The sequence below is a fragment of the Chamaea fasciata genome, unplaced genomic scaffold (assembly GCF_029207755.1).
Source record: "Chamaea fasciata isolate MVZ Bird 193981 ecotype frontalis unplaced genomic scaffold, bChaFas1.0.hap1 SCAF_17, whole genome shotgun sequence".
Lineage (NCBI taxonomy): Eukaryota > Metazoa > Chordata > Aves > Passeriformes > Sylviidae > Chamaea > Chamaea fasciata.
In genome coordinates, this window is record NW_027094102.1 from 7,299,350 (window position 1) to 7,316,016 (window position 16,667).

General features: G+C 60.7%; 2 protein-coding genes across 5 annotated transcripts; one reads left to right on the top strand and one right to left on the bottom strand.

Annotated features, from left to right (window-relative positions):
* The first annotated feature begins 925 nt into the window (after window positions 1–925).
* On the top strand, window positions 926–4,273 carry SDCBP2 (syndecan binding protein 2). Of its 3 annotated transcripts, none has more exons than XM_066198954.1 (9): window positions 926–938; window positions 1,463–2,239; window positions 2,361–2,436; window positions 2,672–2,775; window positions 2,929–3,090; window positions 3,341–3,516; window positions 3,585–3,756; window positions 3,885–3,976; window positions 4,061–4,273. In XM_066198954.1, exons 2-9 carry the CDS (start codon window positions 2,108–2,110, stop codon window positions 4,113–4,115), a joined length of 969 nt encoding a protein of 322 aa, XP_066055051.1. In that variant the 5' UTR covers window positions 926–938; window positions 1,463–2,107; the 3' UTR covers window positions 4,116–4,273. The 3 variants fall into 3 exon arrangements, with proteins under 3 accessions (XP_066055051.1, XP_066055050.1, XP_066055052.1); XM_066198955.1 differs by lacking the exon at window positions 926–938 and having other exon boundaries at window positions 1,550–1,567; window positions 2,174–2,239; XM_066198953.1 differs by lacking the exon at window positions 926–938 and having other exon boundaries at window positions 1,359–2,239.
* A 163-nt stretch (window positions 4,274–4,436) lies between these two features.
* Window positions 4,437–10,282, bottom strand: SNPH (syntaphilin). Of its 2 annotated transcripts, XM_066198952.1 has the most exons (4): window positions 9,978–10,282; window positions 9,330–9,431; window positions 7,749–7,898; window positions 4,437–6,948 (listed from the first exon to the last, which is right to left on the bottom strand). In XM_066198952.1, exons 1-4 carry the CDS (start codon window positions 10,280–10,282, stop codon window positions 5,832–5,834), a joined length of 1,674 nt encoding a protein of 557 aa, XP_066055049.1. In that variant the 3' UTR covers window positions 4,437–5,831. The 2 variants fall into 2 exon arrangements, with proteins under 2 accessions (XP_066055049.1, XP_066055047.1); XM_066198950.1 differs by lacking the exon at window positions 9,978–10,282 and having other exon boundaries at window positions 9,330–9,931.
* Between the last annotated feature and the right edge of the window lie 6,385 nt (window positions 10,283–16,667).

The following is a 16,667-nucleotide window of genomic DNA, read 5'->3' on the forward strand; positions in this document are numbered from 1 at the left end:
TGTGGGTGTTGTGTGTAGGACCTGCTCAGGCACCACTGTGGGTCAGTGCCTGGCTCCTCTGCTGACAACCTTTGATCAGTGTGCCACAACTGATAACACAGCCACAATCAATAACACGGCCTGTCCCAGCTGCCAAGCAAAGTTTATGTGTCCTGGAGGGAGCAGTGGCCCTGGGGCAGGAGCAGCTCGGCCATTGGGATGCATCCAGGAGCACCAGTGCTTGCACAGGGCTGTGCAGAAGTCAGCACTGCTCTTAACTGCTGCTCAGTTAAGCAGAACAGGAGCTTGTGGGGCACCAGCAGCCCGCTCTGTCCTTTACTGTGGCTGTTTCTGGGTGGAAGCTTGAGGCCAGTTTGGGTTTCTCTTCCTGCAAAGCTTTTTGCTTTAATTATTAACCGGTGCCAGGCAGTGCCATGGCTTCTGGCTGGGGCTAAGCCAGGGCAGGGGGGAGGCTGAGGGAAGCCACCTGCCCTTGAGCCCTCAGCCCCTGCACAGCTCCTGCAGCACCCACGAGTGCTGGTGGGGTCTGAGTACTTCCAGCTGTGCTTTGGCGGGGATGAGGGTTTTAGGGAATGAACAGACTCCAGGGAACAATCCTCTCTGTCTGTGTAGGACTCTCTCTGCCTCTGGCGCTTGGGCTGTTCTTGTCCTGGGCTGGTCAAGGCAGCCGGGCACCATCCAGCTAAAAATAACACCAGTAAATAAAACACTTCCTCCTGGCCTGCCACACCAGAGCGGAGGCACAGGGAGCAGGACGTGTCTGGCTGCGGCTCCACAGCAGGACTGGCCCTGTGCCGGGGAGCTCTGGGCTGGTGCCACCAGGTCCAGGCCTGCCCAAGCACCCTCAGTGTCCCCCTGCCCAGCTCCTGAGGACACGGTGGCCCATGGCATCCTCAGTGCCAACAGCAGAATGTCACCGCCGGCTGCTGGATCCCCAGGTGACACGGTGATGGCCCATGGCAGCAAGATGCCACAGCCACCCCATGCTGAGCTCTGTGCTGGCTCAGTTTCTCCACCTGCAGCGTGGGCGTCCCACACCTGGCACGTGTCCCAGGTGACGGCTGGGAGGGTGTGGGACACGGGATCCCGGTCACGGCCGCGTCAGCCCCATGCGCCAGGGCAGCGAGGTGTCAGCGGGAGCCACCGCCCACGCAGGGGATTACGGTGGGGAACCCCCTTTCCCCCCCAGCAGGCCCTATGGAGCCCAGGAAGGATAAGGGGGGGGGGGGGGCAGTCGAGGGGCCAAGCCATGTGCTGGGGGTGCCAGGAGAAGTGATGGATTGTGGGGGGGGGGGGGGGGAACCATGGAGGGGTGCAGCTCCATCCCTGCTCCCCCAGGATGCCCAAACCTACAGAAAGTCATCCCTGTCCCATCCCAATCCCTGACCCATCCCTGCAGTACCCGGGCTTTGTGTATTGTTGCCTTCCTCTTCCTCTTCCTCACCCGTGCCCTACCTGACAGGGGTGCAATCAGCTGAGGCTATCTGGCCCCTCCCTGGGCCGGGCCTGGCTATAAAGTTCAGGGGCCAGGCAGAGGGTGTCACAAGGATCTGGGAGCTGTTGGCAGGTGAGTCCAGAGGTGCCGGGGTTGGACTTGGGAGGGTCTTGTCTGTTGAATACTGCTGCTGTCCCTGGGCTGTAGGTGGGATCCTGCCTGGTTCCTGCAGGGCTCACATCTGGATCTGGATTTGGCCCCTACACCATGAGATTTGGATGATGCTTTTTGGGGCACAAGATGCCATAGCGTAGGTTTGGAGGGCACAGCTTTGGGCACAATGTGAGGTGCAGAGGGGGCTGACTCTGTACAAGGGCTGTTGCCATGGGACATCTCACTGCTGTGTCTGGGTAAATGTTGGAATGGCCCCACTGGCCAGCTGGACATGGGGAGCAGAGGGGTCTATGAGGGGCAAAGGGGCTATTTCCATGGGAGATCCCACTCCCCCATCTGTGTGGTGTTGGAATGGCTCTGTGGGACAGGTGAACATGGGGAGCAGGGTCTGCCCGGCACACAGCCATCCATGTCCCAGCCACCAGGAAGTGGTGGTGGCCCTGGTGACATAGCCTTGAGTCACACTGGAGATTCCAGGTGACAGCCCGTCTCCGGTACATGGGCTGGGAGGGATGTTTGGAGAGAGGCAACTCAGTCCTTGAACTGCCCCATCCTTGTCCCCAGACAGCAGCAGCAATGGCTACACTCTACCCCTCCCTGGAGGACATGAAGGGCCATCAGGTCCTGCAGGTCAGTGCCAGCTCAGCAGTGTTACGGGGGGTGAGCAGACCCCAGTGGGTCCCTGTGGGGTCTCACCTCAGAGGGTCCCCAGGGTGGGGGGCACAGAACTGAGCACCCTGTCTCTTGGCAGGCACAGGCAGCGGCTGGGGTGAGGACCCCTCCCACCACAGTGGTCACAGAGAAGCCAAAGCTCACCTTGGGCACTGGTAAGGTGGGGCATGCAGCTCACCCTGTGCAGGGGCTGTCTGGGGAGGAAAAGATGCTCAGTGGGGGAGGAACTCAGCTGAGACCCCCGGGGACTTGGTGCATGGGTTGGGATTTTGGGGTCTCTTTTTGCTGGCCCAGGGTCCCAGGGGGCTCCTGGGATGGAGGGGGCAATGGCTGTGGGTTGGGGAGGAAGGTGGTCCCAGGAGCTGAGACCACCCTCGGTATGTCCCTCAGAGCCACCTGTACTGTACCCCAACCTAGCCGAGCTGGAGAACTACATGGGGCTGGCGCTCTCCAGTGAGGAGATCCAGAAGAACCTGCACACGGAGGACAGCACAGTAGGTGTCTGGTCTGGCAGCCCCCTGTGGCTCCCCATGGGGGTCCCTCTGGTTCCTCATCCTGCCTGAGAAAGGGATGCAGCACTCCCAAAGGCTGAGGTGCACAGGGCCCTGTGTCTCCCCTGTCCCCACTGACCCCCAGCTCCCCCACAGGCACTGACCCCTGCCGGGCCCTCCCCAGGCCAGCTGGTCGCCCCCCTGACTGGGAACAACGCGGGGCTGCGGCGGGCAGAGATCAAGCCGGGTGTGCGGGAGATCCACCTGTGCAAGGACGAGCGGGGCAAGACGGGGCTGCAGCTGAAGAACGTCGACCAGGTGAGGGGCTGGGCTGGCATGGGGCTGGGCATGGCACAGGACAGTGTGTCATGGCATAACGTGACATGGCATAAGCATGACAGTGGAGCACAGCGTGACACGGCAGTGTATCATGGCACAGCAATGTGTGGGACTAAATGTCACAGCGTGCCACAGCACAGCAGGGTGCAGATGGCATGGCATATCATGGGCATGGCACGGCCATTGGTCCCTGTGCCAGCCCTGTGCCACCACTCCACTGTGTCCCCAGGGCATCTTCGTGCAGCTGGTGAAGGCCAACTCGCCAGCAGCACTGGTGGGGCTGCGCTTCGGGGACCAGGTGCTGCAGATCGACGGCAAGAACTGTGCAGGCTGGAGCAGTGACAAGGCACAGCGCGCGCTGAAGAAGGCGAACCCAGAAAAAATCGTCATGGTGGTGCGGGACAGGTGAGTGGATGGTGGCACCAGTGCTGGTGGCAGTGCTGGTGGCAGCACTGATGGTGCTCTCCCCACAGGCCTTTCCAGCGCACTGTGACCGTGCACAAGGACAGCACCGGCCACATCGGCGTTGTGGTGAAGAAGGGGAAGATTGTGTCGCTGGCCAAGGACAGCTCGGCCGCCCGCAATGGGCTCCTCACCCACCACTACATCTGCGAGGTGAACGGCCAGAACGTCATTGGCATGAAGGTAGGGCTGTGCCCTGGTGGTGCAGGACATGCCTGGAGAGTCCAGGATGTGGCCAGAGAATCCAGGAGGGAGGGGGATACTGAGCAAAGCTGGGCACCCCATGGACCCCCCCCTGCTCTCTCCCACAGGATAAGCAGCTCATGGAGGTGCTGGCAGGAGCTGGGAATGTGGTGACACTGACTATCATCCCCACTGTGATCTACGAGCACATGGTCAAACGGTGAGAATGTGGGGCTGCAAGGACCCCCTGCACCCCACAGGGACCCCCTGGTTCCCCCCACTGACCTCCCTTCTCTCTGCTCAGGCTCTCATCAGGGCTGGTGAAGTCTTCCATGGACCACTCCATCCCTGACCTGTGACACTATTGCTGCTGTTCCGGGAGCTGATGCTGGAAGCCCAGAGGGCCTGCTGAGGGGACCCCACAGCACCTCCAAAGGAGCTATTTTAGCACCAAACCTCTTCTCCCTTCAGGGTCTGGTGGCTGCTGGGTGGTTCTTCCTCTCCTCAGCAGGGATGGGGCAGATGTTCTGTACCAGGGTCCCATTGTCCCCATGTCCCTGCTTGGGCCACCCCCGTCAGGGCGGATGCCAAGGGCTGGCTCCAGCCAAAGCAGACACAGACCCAGCGACATTTATTACATCCACCACAGAGAGCAAGTACAGGACAGGGGAAACAAGAAGAGGGGGGTTACAGCTTTTTCAGTTCTGTATTTAAAAAATATATTATATAGATTTGTCTTTCAAATATAGTCGTTACATTTATTTCTTGGCAAAGCTTTGGATAGTCTAACAGACGTGTACACAGATCCACAAATACATTGCACGAGAGGCGAATATCCCAGCTACCCCAGCTGCCTGGACACTGCTGCTCCCCAAATCTTCCCCCCCGCACCTGGTGCTGTGCTGGTGGCAGAGCTGCTGTCCCCACTGCCCCCCAGCACGGGCAGAGCCAGCGGAAGGGAGATGCAGGGAAGTGTGGGGCACACAGGATGTGGCATGTGCCCCTCTGGGGACCGCTGGACACTGGTGTGTGGAGCAGCACTGGCTGCCAGGGCACCTGGCCAGTGGCACCCGTGGGTGGGGGAGTGGGCTGGGGTTGGGGTTGGGGTTGGGGAGAAACACTGTTAGTTCAAGTCACGAAGAAACCACAGACATTCGTGGGGTGGGAGTGCGGCGCGCCCGGGGGAGCCCCAAGTCCCGCACCCCAACAGCCCCGCTGAGCAATCCTTGCTGTCTTTGTGTTTCAACAACAAAAAAAAAGGCATTTTTCCGGAGGCCACCAGCAAAGCGGGGGTTTGGGTGGGCCGGGGCAGCAAAGGGCTTGGCTCTGCCTGCACGGCACTGCCCACACCCCAGCAAAGGCATCCGAGCTCCAGCACATGGTGGGATCACCGGCATCACGGCTGACAAAACTGCAGGAGCCCCCGGTCCCGCTCCCCGGCAGCCAGAGTCCCAACAGCCGGGCTTCAGTCTGTACCCAAAAAAAAGTGAATATAGTGCAAAGCAGAGGGAGGGGGAGCCCATGGCTTCCTCGGGGGGCTCCGTGCGTGAGCTGCAGCCCAGTTCCATCCCCGTGTGGGAGGCATCTCCTAGGGAATGGGGGGCTGGCCCGAACCGCTCCGGAGCTGATCCCTGTGTCTGGACAGGAACTCCCCATCCCCCTGCCCACAGACAGACACTGCACCTGGAGCAAGGAACCGCTGCATCCCCAGCGCTCCACGCTGCCAGCGGCTCCTTGCCATCACCCGCCCGTGGCAGGGCTGGCTCCGGGGATAACCCGGCGACAAACAAAAAGCAAGTGCGATGGAGGGAGAGCCGCCCCGGCGGGTGCAGCCCCACAGCTCCCCGCAGCCGGAGGCACAGGCAGGGCTGTCCATCGGCGGGGGGTGACGCTGGGTGCCAACACCCCTCTTCCAACAAAGGTTCTTTCCCTCCTCCAGGACAAAGGAGCTGGGGGGAGCAGCACACCTCGATGCACCCACAGACCCCTCGGCCCCTTCCCACCCGCCAGTGCCACGCCGGGACTTTACAATCAGCGGTCGGGTCCGTGGGGGCGGGCGGAGGGCGTCGGAGGGGTCAGGGCTGGGCAGTGCCTCCGGGGCCGGGGCTGGCGACGGGGCGACAGCCCATCCTGCGGATGGAGTGCAGGGCGACGGTGCAGCAGCCCCGCAGCAGCGAGCTGATGTTGTAGATGGGCTGGCCCTGCCGCCGCTGCGAGCGGCACAGCCAGGCCACCGTGGGCACCGCCGGCACCACCACGGCCAGCAGATCCACGATGAAGTGGCGGCTCCAGTAGCTCTTGGAAGGGTTGTTCTCGCAGCCGGTCACCTCCGTCAGCTCCTCCTCCGCCACGCAGGCGATGGCCACCGAGGGGCTGGCGCTGGGGGGCTGCCGCACGGCCGGGTTGCAGGGGACACCCCCCTCGGCACTGGCAGCCGCCGTCGCGGCGTCGGGCTCGGCCACCATCAGGTCCGTGGTCCCGGTGGGGTTGGCGAGCTCGGGGACGGGCATCGTGTCTTCCATTTCAGAGACCCAGGCGGAGGTGGGGCTGCCCAAGCTGCAAGCCTGGGACTTCATCACCTTCTCTAGGATGGTGTCCAGGTCGGGCTGGCAGGGCACGAAGTCCGTCTGGATGGCCCGCTCCTGCATGCAGCTGGCCTGCACCCCTGCCTCCACGCTGCTCCGCAGTCCCAGCACCTTCTCGTAGGTGTTGCTGGGGGGCAGGCGAGTGCCGGGCTCACCCCCCACCTCCACCTCCTCCATCCCCACGAAGCCGCTGTCGGCCCCCTCGTCCAGCGAGATGGTCTGCGAGCCCCCCACGTTGCGGTCCCCGGCTCCCTGGTCGCTCAGCTTGGTGTAGGTGGAGCTGCGGGTGAGGGATCGGGCCGGGGATCCCCCGGCCGACTCGCCGGCGCCCTCCTCCTTCGGCGCCCCATTCTGTGCCACCTCCATGCTGTGCAGCAGCGTCTCCAGCTTCTTGTTCTGGATGTTGATGTCCACAAAATACTTCTGGAGGCCTTTGTCCTTCTCCAGCAGGTTGTTCTTCACTGTGTCGATGACCTGCTTCAGCTGCTTGATCTCCTTGCGAGCCTCTTTCAGCGCCAGCTGGGCCTCCACGCGGTGGCACTCCTCCTCGATCCAGTCCTCCTGCATCCGTGACAGCTGCGTCTTCAGGTCCTCGATCTCGGCATCCCTGTGGAGACGGGAGGGCACCACCGCGGCGCTCAGGGGGCTGCAGGGACAGCCCCCTCCTCGTGTGCCCAGCACTGGGTTGCAAACAGAACACCCAGCAACACTCCCAGCTGGGAACAAGGGATGGATCCAGTGGCTCAGGGACCCTCAGGAGTGATGCTCAGGGAGTCTCAGTATGATGCTCAGGGAGCCTCAGGAGCAATGTTCAGGGACCCCTAGGAGTGATGCCTGGGGACCCTCAGGAGTGACACTCAGGGACCCCAAGGATGGATGCTTAGGGACCCTCAGGACTGATACTTGGGGACTCTCAGGATTGATGCTTGAGGACCCTCAGGACGGATGCTCAGGGCCCCCTTACAGCACTGTTCAGAGCAATGGGGGCTCAGGGATCCCTGGAAGTCATGCTCAGTCCCGAGAGGGTGCAGTGCCCAGGTCTCCTGAGGGCTGTGTGGGGGTGGGCAGGTGCCCCGGGCGGGCGCGTGGCAGCTGGCACGGCGGCGGGGCTGTGCCTAAGCCTGAGAGGAGCAGATGGGGATTAGCCACCCTCTGACGCTGAAATTCAGCAAAGGCATGGCAGGGACTTAAACAGGGTGAGGGGGGAATGCAGCCACTGCAGGTGGGACGTGGGGCTCTCCATTTCCCAAATCTGTGCCTCCCAGGTTGGACAGACAGCAGTGCCAGATCCCACATACCAGCAATGCCATGGTACAGCCAGCAGTGACCTCGGTCCCAGAAAGACCAGTCCCAGACAGGAGCTGTCACAGTGGGTGGCAATGGCTGGTGCTGGCATGACATGCTCACCTGTCCTGCAGCCGCTCCTGTGTGTCCTTCAGGCGAGCCTTCAGGTGCCGGATGCAGACCTCCTTCTGCTGCAGGGGAGTCAGGTATTGCTCTGGTGTCGGTGGCTTTATCCCATGGTTGTCACTGCAGAGGTTGTACTTGGACGAGCGCCTGCGGGGACACAGATGTCACCCACTGCCAGTGCCAGGGTCAGCAAAGGCTTGACCCAGGGGTTCTAAGGCCTGCTCTTGGGGTGCAGCCCCATAATACATCCCAAAGGAGCCTTGAGAGCAGGAGGGGCAGGGTGGGTGCATGAGAGTGCTGTGCCCTGTCAGGAGGGTGAGTGCAGCTCCTGGACACACCAGTGCTGCTGCTAGGTGCTGAGCCCTCTGTGGTGATGGGGCATGATCACAACTGGGGCACCAAGGTCTCTGTGTGCCCAGAGTGACCTTCCTGGAAACAACTGATGTGGATGGAGACCCCAGGGTGGGATCAGCTCTGCCAGAGATGGAGGCACAAGATGGGGAATGGTTTGGGATGGAGCAGGTCTTGAGACAGCGGTTGTCCTGCCCATGGGGAGCAAGCCAGGGAATCCAGCATCTGCTCCGGACTGGCCCAGCAGCATGTCTGGACCCTCCTTGTGCCACCACTCACACTGGGGCAGATGAAGTGACATCTCTAGTCCAAAGCCTGGGACAAGTGCAGAGAGCAGTGGCTGGCCAGGGACAGGGCTACATGGCCAAGCTGGGAGGCACGTGGAGAGCTGGGAACTGCACGAGTGTCTCTAGCACAGCAGTGGGGGAACCAAACTCCCCAGGTACGGAAAGGAGGCATCCCAAAGCCCCCCTGCACGGTGTCCATCAGCCCAGCAGCCTTTAGCCATGGCCAGAAGCATTGTGTTAGAAGCATCCATGCCTTAGAAGGCCCCATGGCAGGATGGCCACTGCCCCTGGCCACAGCACACATGGAACCTGCTCACCATGGTGCCCTCGGGCCCCTCAGATCCTCCCAGAATGATTCCACCTCTGGGAGCTGGCAGGGGGCAGAGGACAGGCAGGCGATGAGCAGTGCACCACGGGCTGCTGTGCCTGCAGGGCTGGTGCCCGTCCCACAGCTTGGTGCTGGCTGTTAGTGCCCCGAACACACCCGGAGTTCCCAGCTGAGAAGCCAGGGGGCCACCAGCTCTTGCCAAACCTTTGCCGGGCAACACAAGGGGATGGAAGCGAAGCTCTTGCCCTCGTGCCTTTGGTCTGGAAGGATCCGGGTGCTCCTCAGAATGCAGGAGTGGCAGGAGGGAGCGTGCAGCGTGCAAGCCACAGCCACAGCAGGACGGAGGGAAGAGGATGGGGGATTCCTGGGTGGCAGGCGGGGGGACAGGGAGGGAGACGACACAACAGCAGCGGCGGAGAGGTTTGGAGGAGGAGGGTAGTGAGGGTCTGTTGGAGACACACCAGCAGCTCCGGCTCCCCAGCCACCAAGCGCACAGCCTCGCTCCAGCGGCCCCTGCGCTCCTGTCCCCGCTGGGCACCGGCAGCACGGGGGGCTGCTCCCCCTGCCCGGGGGCACCCGGCAGCCGCCCTGGGGCCACGGGTGATGGGTTACCTTGGGGTGGGGCTGCTGTCGCTGCCCTTGCAGGAGCCAGAATTGCTGCTGCTGCTCAGCGAGGAGGTGCCGTAGGTGTCCCTCCCGGGGGGCGAGGGGCGCCTGGAGGCAGGGAGAAGAGGCTGTGTCTCAGGCCGAGTGGCTGAGGGCGCTGAAGACTTAAAGAAGGAGGCAAAGCCACTCCGTCCATAAACCCCGCGACTGCCAACCACCACACCGAGAACACACAAGACAAAAGGACAAAACAAACAGCAGGGATCAAAATTGCACGGACATGGCGACGGGCACAAAGGCAGGGCTGGGGGGGACGTCCACCCACTCCCCCTTCCCTGGTGTGGCAGCCCATGGATGCTGGCACAGCATCCTCGCACCCTGAGGACCTTGGGAACCCCTGGGATCCCCTTGTAAGCCCCTTGGGAGCCCCTTGAGAGTCCCCTGGGAGCACGGTCCCAGCATAACTTGGGCCACACCTGCCCGAGCATCACCTAATGTGGGCAGCTCTGCCTCTTCTCCCTGCCCACGCTGAGCCTGTACCTCCATAACAGCAGTCCAGGCCATGGAGACATTGGGAGGGGAATAAATGCTTTTTCCCTCTTTTTCTCTCTTTATCACTCAGCTCAAGGAGACAATTTCCAAGGGCTAACATACCTCCTAGTTTCACTGCCCCAACCCAGTGCTCTCCACCACTGCCTGCCCTCGCCTGGATGGACGGAGGGGTCGGTCCTGGCTGTGGCACAGACGGACAGAGGGACGGGGCGTGCAGCACTCGGGGAGCTGCATGCACGGACAGGGAAGTGCTGTGCAGCGGGCAGCGCCATGCAAACCCCTGAAAGCTGGGCTGGGGGTTCGTGCTGCGAAGTGGCAGCTGGTGGTGGAGGTGTGGGGATCGTGGGGATCGTCTCATCCCGGCTGCAGGCGCTGGTGTCCAGTCCCGAGGCCAGAGGTTGAAGCATATTCACCTTCGTGATCCTGTGGACGCGCGTCTGCTCCCCGGCACAGACATGGCCACGGTGCCACGGGTCCTGGGCACAGGGAACTGCGGGCAAAGGCAACAGAGAGAGCAGGTGAAGGCAGGAAAATGGCCCTGATGAGATCAGGACCCTGTGGGGTCAGCCCAGGCACCAGGGCATCAGTATAGTCCCCAGGGCCACCAGTACAGAGACAGATGAGGACAGCATCCCCTGCACATCTGGCCTGTGCTTCCCATTTGTCTCCCATAGCCCAGAAATGGCAAAATGCTGCATGCCTGTGGTCCCACCAGGATCCTGTGGGCACAGCGTTCTTAATTTAAAAGGCAGATCAGAAGCAGAACAGGTGCATTCCCATGGTCTGGAACCCCTTTAGTACCATGGGACAAGCCTCTCCCTGCTCCCAGATCCCCATCCCTTTCAGGAGGCAGGGTAATGCCACAGGGACACAGAGTGCCTGCAGTGGTGGCATTACTGGAGGCAGAGATGGTACAAGGGCTCTGACCCAGCCATGGAGCTCCCCAGGCACGCAGCTCTCCCTGCAGTGGGCTGGGTGCCTGCTTTTCCTTAATTAAGTGCAAATCCCCCATTCAGCAGTGAAATCAGGTGAGGAAGAACAGATCCCTGCATGATGAGGCAGCAGCTGCTGATCCCTAGGGAAACACAGAGCCCGCTTTCCTGTAAATAAATAGGCCAGATCCAGAGGCTTGCAGCACCTCGGGCACACGCAGGATGTGAGGGAGTGAGGGAAGCATCTGCCCAGCACCCGCATCCTGCTGAGCATCCCATGGCACCGCTGGGATCCCCACTGTGCTCCCACATTGCCAGAGACCGACAGGCCAGGGGCAGCACGGGGGGCCCCCCATCCCCACGCCTATTCACAATGCCAGCATTTATCTCAGATTTTGGCAGAGCAATGCAGGAGATGGGACCTGCCAACAGATAATCGATGGGTGACAGGAAACACTCCATGCTGCTGGCCCTGCTCCAGGGGAGTGCGAGGAGTGGGACAACAGGGGAGGCAGAATAGGAAGGGGGGCATATCCAGCTCAGCCCAGTGCAGCCTTCCACAATTACAACTCCAGGTTGTTTTTATTTCAGGATACCTCAAAGCCCATGCTGGCCAGTCCAGGCCCCTGCTCTGCTCACGCTTGTCTGCTCCATGACCCCCAAACCAGGGCACCAAAGATACCAGAGCACTGGTGCTGTGAAGTCCCAAGTCCCAGCAGGCACAGTGCCCTGTGACAGAGGGGTGCCAGCACCCCTGGGACACTGCAAGAAAGATTTGGCATCCTGCTGCTCCCAGCTAGGATGGATTTGCCTGGAGATGACCAGGGCAGGGGAAGGCAGTGTTCTGTCCTGCTGGGTCACTGCTCCCAAGTGGGCAGCGAGCTCTGCTACTGCAGCAGCGTGAATCAGCATCCACCAAGAGCCGCGCGTGGCCTCAGGCTGGCGGGAGCATCCTCCAGGGTTCTCCAACACCCTCCAGCAGTGCCACACGGGGCTGCAGCACAGCCTGGACTCCAACAGCTCTCGAGCAGGGATTTAGGGAGATTTGAGAAGGTTGATTCCTCACCCACTCCCCTGCAATCCAGTGGTATCTGGTATTATCCCAGGGCGTGTGGTGCCCATCATCAGCTCAGCTGTACCTGGATCTTCCCCACTCATGGCAAGGTTACCTCATGCCACACTGCTCTGTGCAGGGGTCCCTCTGTGCCCCACTGACACCAGCAAGTGCCAGCACTGCAGATGGCACATGTGTGTCCAGCACATGGGGCTCCTGAGAGCACCCCACATCACACCCCAGGTCCCTGCTGCCAGCACTGCAGCCTGGAATGGCTCTGTAGGCACACTTGGATTTGGCCACATGTCAGGGGGACCTCATTTCCTCCTCCTCCCGCTGCTGCAGACTTATCTGGTGCCCACACTGAAGCTTGGTGCCTTCCACAGAACCCAGGGTGTCTGGAATTCAATCAGTGATAATAAACTGTCATTATTCCCAAAGGATCAATGGGCCACTTCAGTCTCCCAAGTGTCACAGGCTTCCAGGACAGGCTTCCAGCCCACAGGCTGCCCAGGACAGGGAGGGTGAACAAATTCAGCACCAAAGCTGAACAATCCAGAGATTGTCCCACAAACCACCTGCATGTGGTCCTGCACCCTGCAAATCCCCTAAAATGCAGCTTGAGGGCTGAGCAGATTGGGCATTGCCCGCTGGAAAGACCAGTGTGTTGCTGGTGCTGCCAATAGCAAAACTCCCTGTGAGTCTCCCAGCACATGTGAAACAGAAGGGCAGAGCTTTTACAAACAACAGCAGAAACCAGGGCTTGTTACATGCAGTGGAATTAGCCTGGAGAATTCCTGATAAAGAAAAGCAATGGGCCTTGATAAGGAAACAGCTGGAGCTACAGCATGAAAAAGCAGATCCCCCACAGAGGGCTGGGATGCAGAATCAGCACAAGTCCCCCACACTGCCACTGTCCTGGGGTGGGTGACACTACGGGGATCATCATCTTGTGGGTTCTCAGCTCCTGCCAGCCACAGAGGGGACGTGGGGCATAGCTGACTTACTGATCACACTGTGACAGTGATGGATGGCAGAGCAGTGACAGAGTGGGGGCTCAGCCTGGTGCCCCAGAGGAAGATTTCCCCAGGCTCAGCTGGATCACTGCCCCCCAGAGATGCTTCTTCGCCTCAAATTCTGCCACTTCCCCACTCCTTGCTGGATGCCCTGGCTGTGCCAGTGATGGACAAACCAGGCTGGGCAGGTAGGGCTCCTCCTAGATGCTTCTCACGTGGGAAAGAGGGACACAGGACCCCTGGAGAGACCCTCATCACTGGCTCAGTGAAGCCTCCGATGGTTCCTCAGCTTGTTCCTCTGAGGGTTTCATGGCTGCAGGCTCAAGAGTTTGCTCCCATCAACTTCCAAAGCTCAGCTTCTGTGGGATTCACAGGGATCCAGCTGCTGCCAGCTCACCCCATCGCCACAGGGAACACGAGAGAAGGTGTGAGAGCCCTCAGCTCACTGCCAGTGTGAACCCTCAGCACAACACTGCTGCGCCAGCAGCCACCACATTTCCCTGGATTTCTCGCTCACTGCTTCCTTTGTCGAGGCTCCCATCATCCTGCCTGCTGCCGGATTCCTGTGTTTCCCTTGGCACATCCTGTGTGAGGAATATTTTGCCATGGTGGCACTAAGCCAAAGCGTCTGAGAGCAGCTTCACCCACTGCAGAGACCTGGGAGAGGAACCGTGGTGTCCCCATGGGTCCCCTGGGAGATCTTCAGCCTCCCAGGATGAACAAGATTAAAAGCAGAGGGAATACCAAGAGGGAAACCACAGCTTTGTTTTTCCAGGGGCCAAAAAGGGCTCCCAAGGATCTCCCCTGCCTTACTGACACTGGCTCTGCTTTTCTACAGGCTAAAAATAAGCAAAGTGCTGGATGTGGCCAACAACCAGCAGCTGATGTGGGGCAGAGCCCTTGTTCCTGGACAGTGGCAAGGCCAGGGCTGCTTGCACTGGAAAAGGGACTGGGATACAGCTGGGTCACAGTGGGAAGGAGGAGGATACCGCAGCCAGGGCTGGCAGAAGTCCTGGTCCAGGAGGGGTTCAGCACTGGGGCCACCACCTGGGCAGCTGGGGGTAAATATCCCTGACTCTGTCCACTCCTCCTCCTGCCATGGGGGATTTTTGGGATACAGGGATTGCTTTGGTTTTGCTACAAGAAGATTCCAAGAATGTGGCAATATCTCCAGAGCCTGGGAGTCTCTGCTCCAGTGTAGATGGATTAATCCCAAAGCTTCACCTGGGTCCCGGGGAGAGAGAGATCACGAAATCGCAGACCCATTTAAGTAGGAAAATACCTTTAATAACTTCAAATCCAACTGCTAACCCAGCACTGCCAAAGCCATCACTAAATCCAGCTCAGGGCAGAGACGAGTGCTTGGGGCACAAGCAGAGACAAACCCCGTGGGGTGTTTATGCAACACCACCAGAAAAATCAATGTTGCTAAGAGTGGTTGTATCCCATTCCAAAAGGCAGGAGCATCTCCTTTTATTCTCCTATTTGTTATAAAATGCTGAGTTGACATCCAGAGATTACAGGAAAACAGACACCATTTGGAAAGCTCGGGTTATGCAGCTCATCACTTTTCCAGCTGACCTGGCTGCAGCTCCAAATGGGGAGGTGGCAATTCCCAGCCCTCATTAGCTAAAAATAAGGTGCTTGACCAGAGGGCAAAGGCTGGGCTCTCACTGGGGACTCTGGAGCCAAAGGGAAATGGGAAAAGAGCTCCATGACAAGTGCTGTAGCAGCATGAGAGCAGGAGTGGGACACCCAGGACACAGACCCTGTGGTCTCACCCCGGGCCCGGAAGGTCAGCAGGATGGGATGGAGGTGACATCCCACTGCACAGCCCATCCTGCAGAGGTGCTCTGGCAGGAACCGAACTGAACTGTGTGAAGCAGAAGGAACAGCCCACTCCTTTGAGATACAAAGGCAAAAACCTGGAAGACAAACCCAGCTTCCAGTGCAACAGCTCCTCCTCCCCTCTGTGCCTCGGCGCGGCGGAAGCAGGTCTCCCCTAACCACCATCCACCTTGAGCGAGGGCTGGCAATGACGGCGGTGCCGGGGGATTAGCCCTGCTCCTCACACCGCTGGAATGGCCTACTTTAATCACACACCACATCTCCTGCCTCAGCCCACTGCAGCACTTCCGAGAGGGGAGCACGGGCACTGCCTCTCTGACCCCCACCCTGGGACCCCTGGACACCAGGATTTGCATCTCCTGGCACAAGGTCATAGCACAACGTGCCTGTTGCCCAGAGAGGGTGGGAACACTGGGATTTCATAAGCAGAACAGGCACCCAGCAGTGGGTTCTGTGTGACAGCCACAGCGCTGACCTTGTGGGGAGGAGAGAACAGAGCACCCGGCTCATCAACCCACTCGGGTGTTCCGTGTCCCTTTGGAGATGGAGCATGAAGCCATTAAATAATAAAATGTCAATTGCAAAGCAGCCCCAGCTCCTGCAACACCCCATGGTGCCGGAGACACTTTGGGATGCTGCACGAGCAGAGGTAGGGCTGGTGCTTGAAGGGAGAGTCTGGTGCAAGAGATGTGGGTTTGGGGCGTGCAGGGAAGGTTTGGGGTGTGCAGGGACCGTCTGGTGCATGTGATGTGGGTCTGATCCATGTGACATGGGATTGGTGGATGCAGGGAGGGTCTGGTGCATGAGATCTGGGTCTGGGGTGTGCAGTGTGGGTCTGGTGCTTGCAGGGAGGGTCTGATGCATGTGACAATGATGCAGACAAGGGTCTGGTGCATGAGATATTGGTCTGGTGCATGTGATACGGGACTGGGGCTTGCAGGGAGGGTCTAGTGCATGAAATGTGAGTCTAGGGTGTGCAGTGAGGGTTTGGAGCATGCAGGGAGGGTCTGGGGTATGTGATGTGGGTCTGGGGCATGCAGGGAGGGTCTGGTGCATGTGAAGTGGGTCAGGTGCATGAGATGTGGGTCTGGCGAGTGCAGTGCTGGTCTGGTGAGTGCAATGTGAGACTGATGCTGCTGTGTGGGTCTAGTGTGTGTCATTTAGGTCCAGGGCTGTGAAGCAGGACCGGTGGGTGTGGTGGGGGTCCAGGTGGGTTTGCAGTGTGGGTCAGAGTACATAAGATATGGGTCTGGTAAGTCAGACATGGGTCCAGTGCGTGCCATGGGGGTGCAGCGCATGCCATGGGCTCTGGTGCAGCAGTACGGGTCTGGTGTGTGCCGCGGGGGTCTGGCACACGCAATGCGGGTGCGCTGCGGGCCCGATGCGTGACCCGCCCCGAGCACCCTGTGCCCCGGGAACCCCCCCCCCCGCTCCCGCCCCCCCGATGCGGAGCGGCGCTGGCAGACCCGGCTGCGCCCCCCGCCTCCCCCCACCCCGAATCTGCAGCCAGAAAGGGATGAGTCACGGCGGCCGCGGGGCCCCGCACCGCGCCCCCCGCACCGCGCCCCGCACCCCGCACCGCTCACCTGCGCGGGGCCCCGCCGATGTCGGGGGCGGCAGCGCCGGGGTGGGGGGCTCAGCGACCTGCCGGGGAAAGGGAGAGAGCGGACGGTGAGCGGCGGCGGCGCGGGACCCGGTGGGGTACCCGGTGGGGTACCCGGTGTGGTGCCCGGTGCGGTGCCCGGTGCGGTGCCCCCCGCCCCACCCCGCACCCCGCGCCCTCCCCCGCCTCCATCACCTGCGCCGGCCTCCATGGGTGCGGCGGGGTGGCCGGGAGCGCTGGAGGGATGAGGGAGGGATGAGGGAGGGATGGAGAAGGGAGGGAGGGATGAGCCGTGCAGCTGCGTAATTTGCTCCCTCCTCTGCGATCTTAAAGCGACGG

Coding starts and splice junctions, on each gene's coding strand:
- SDCBP2 (XM_066198954.1), top strand. CDS start 2,108: ATGGGCTGGGAGGGATGTTTGGAGAGAGGCAACTCAGTCCTTGAACTG. Junction 2,776..2,928: donor TGCACACGGAGGACAGCACA/GTAGGTGTCTGG, acceptor GCTCCCCCACAG/GCACTGACCCCTGCCGGGCC. Junction 3,517..3,584: donor GTCATGGTGGTGCGGGACAG/GTGAGTGGATGG, acceptor CTCTCCCCACAG/GCCTTTCCAGCGCACTGTGA.
- SNPH (XM_066198950.1), bottom strand. CDS start 9,811: ATGCTCGGGCAGGTGTGGCCCAAGTTATGCTGGGACCGTGCTCCCAGG. Junction 7,899..9,329: donor GACAGCAGCCCCACCCCAAG/GTAACCCATCAC, acceptor GTGTCCCCGCAG/GCGCTCGTCCAAGTACAACC. Junction 6,949..7,748: donor CAGGAGCGGCTGCAGGACAG/GTGAGCATGTCA, acceptor CCGTCTCCACAG/GGATGCCGAGATCGAGGACC.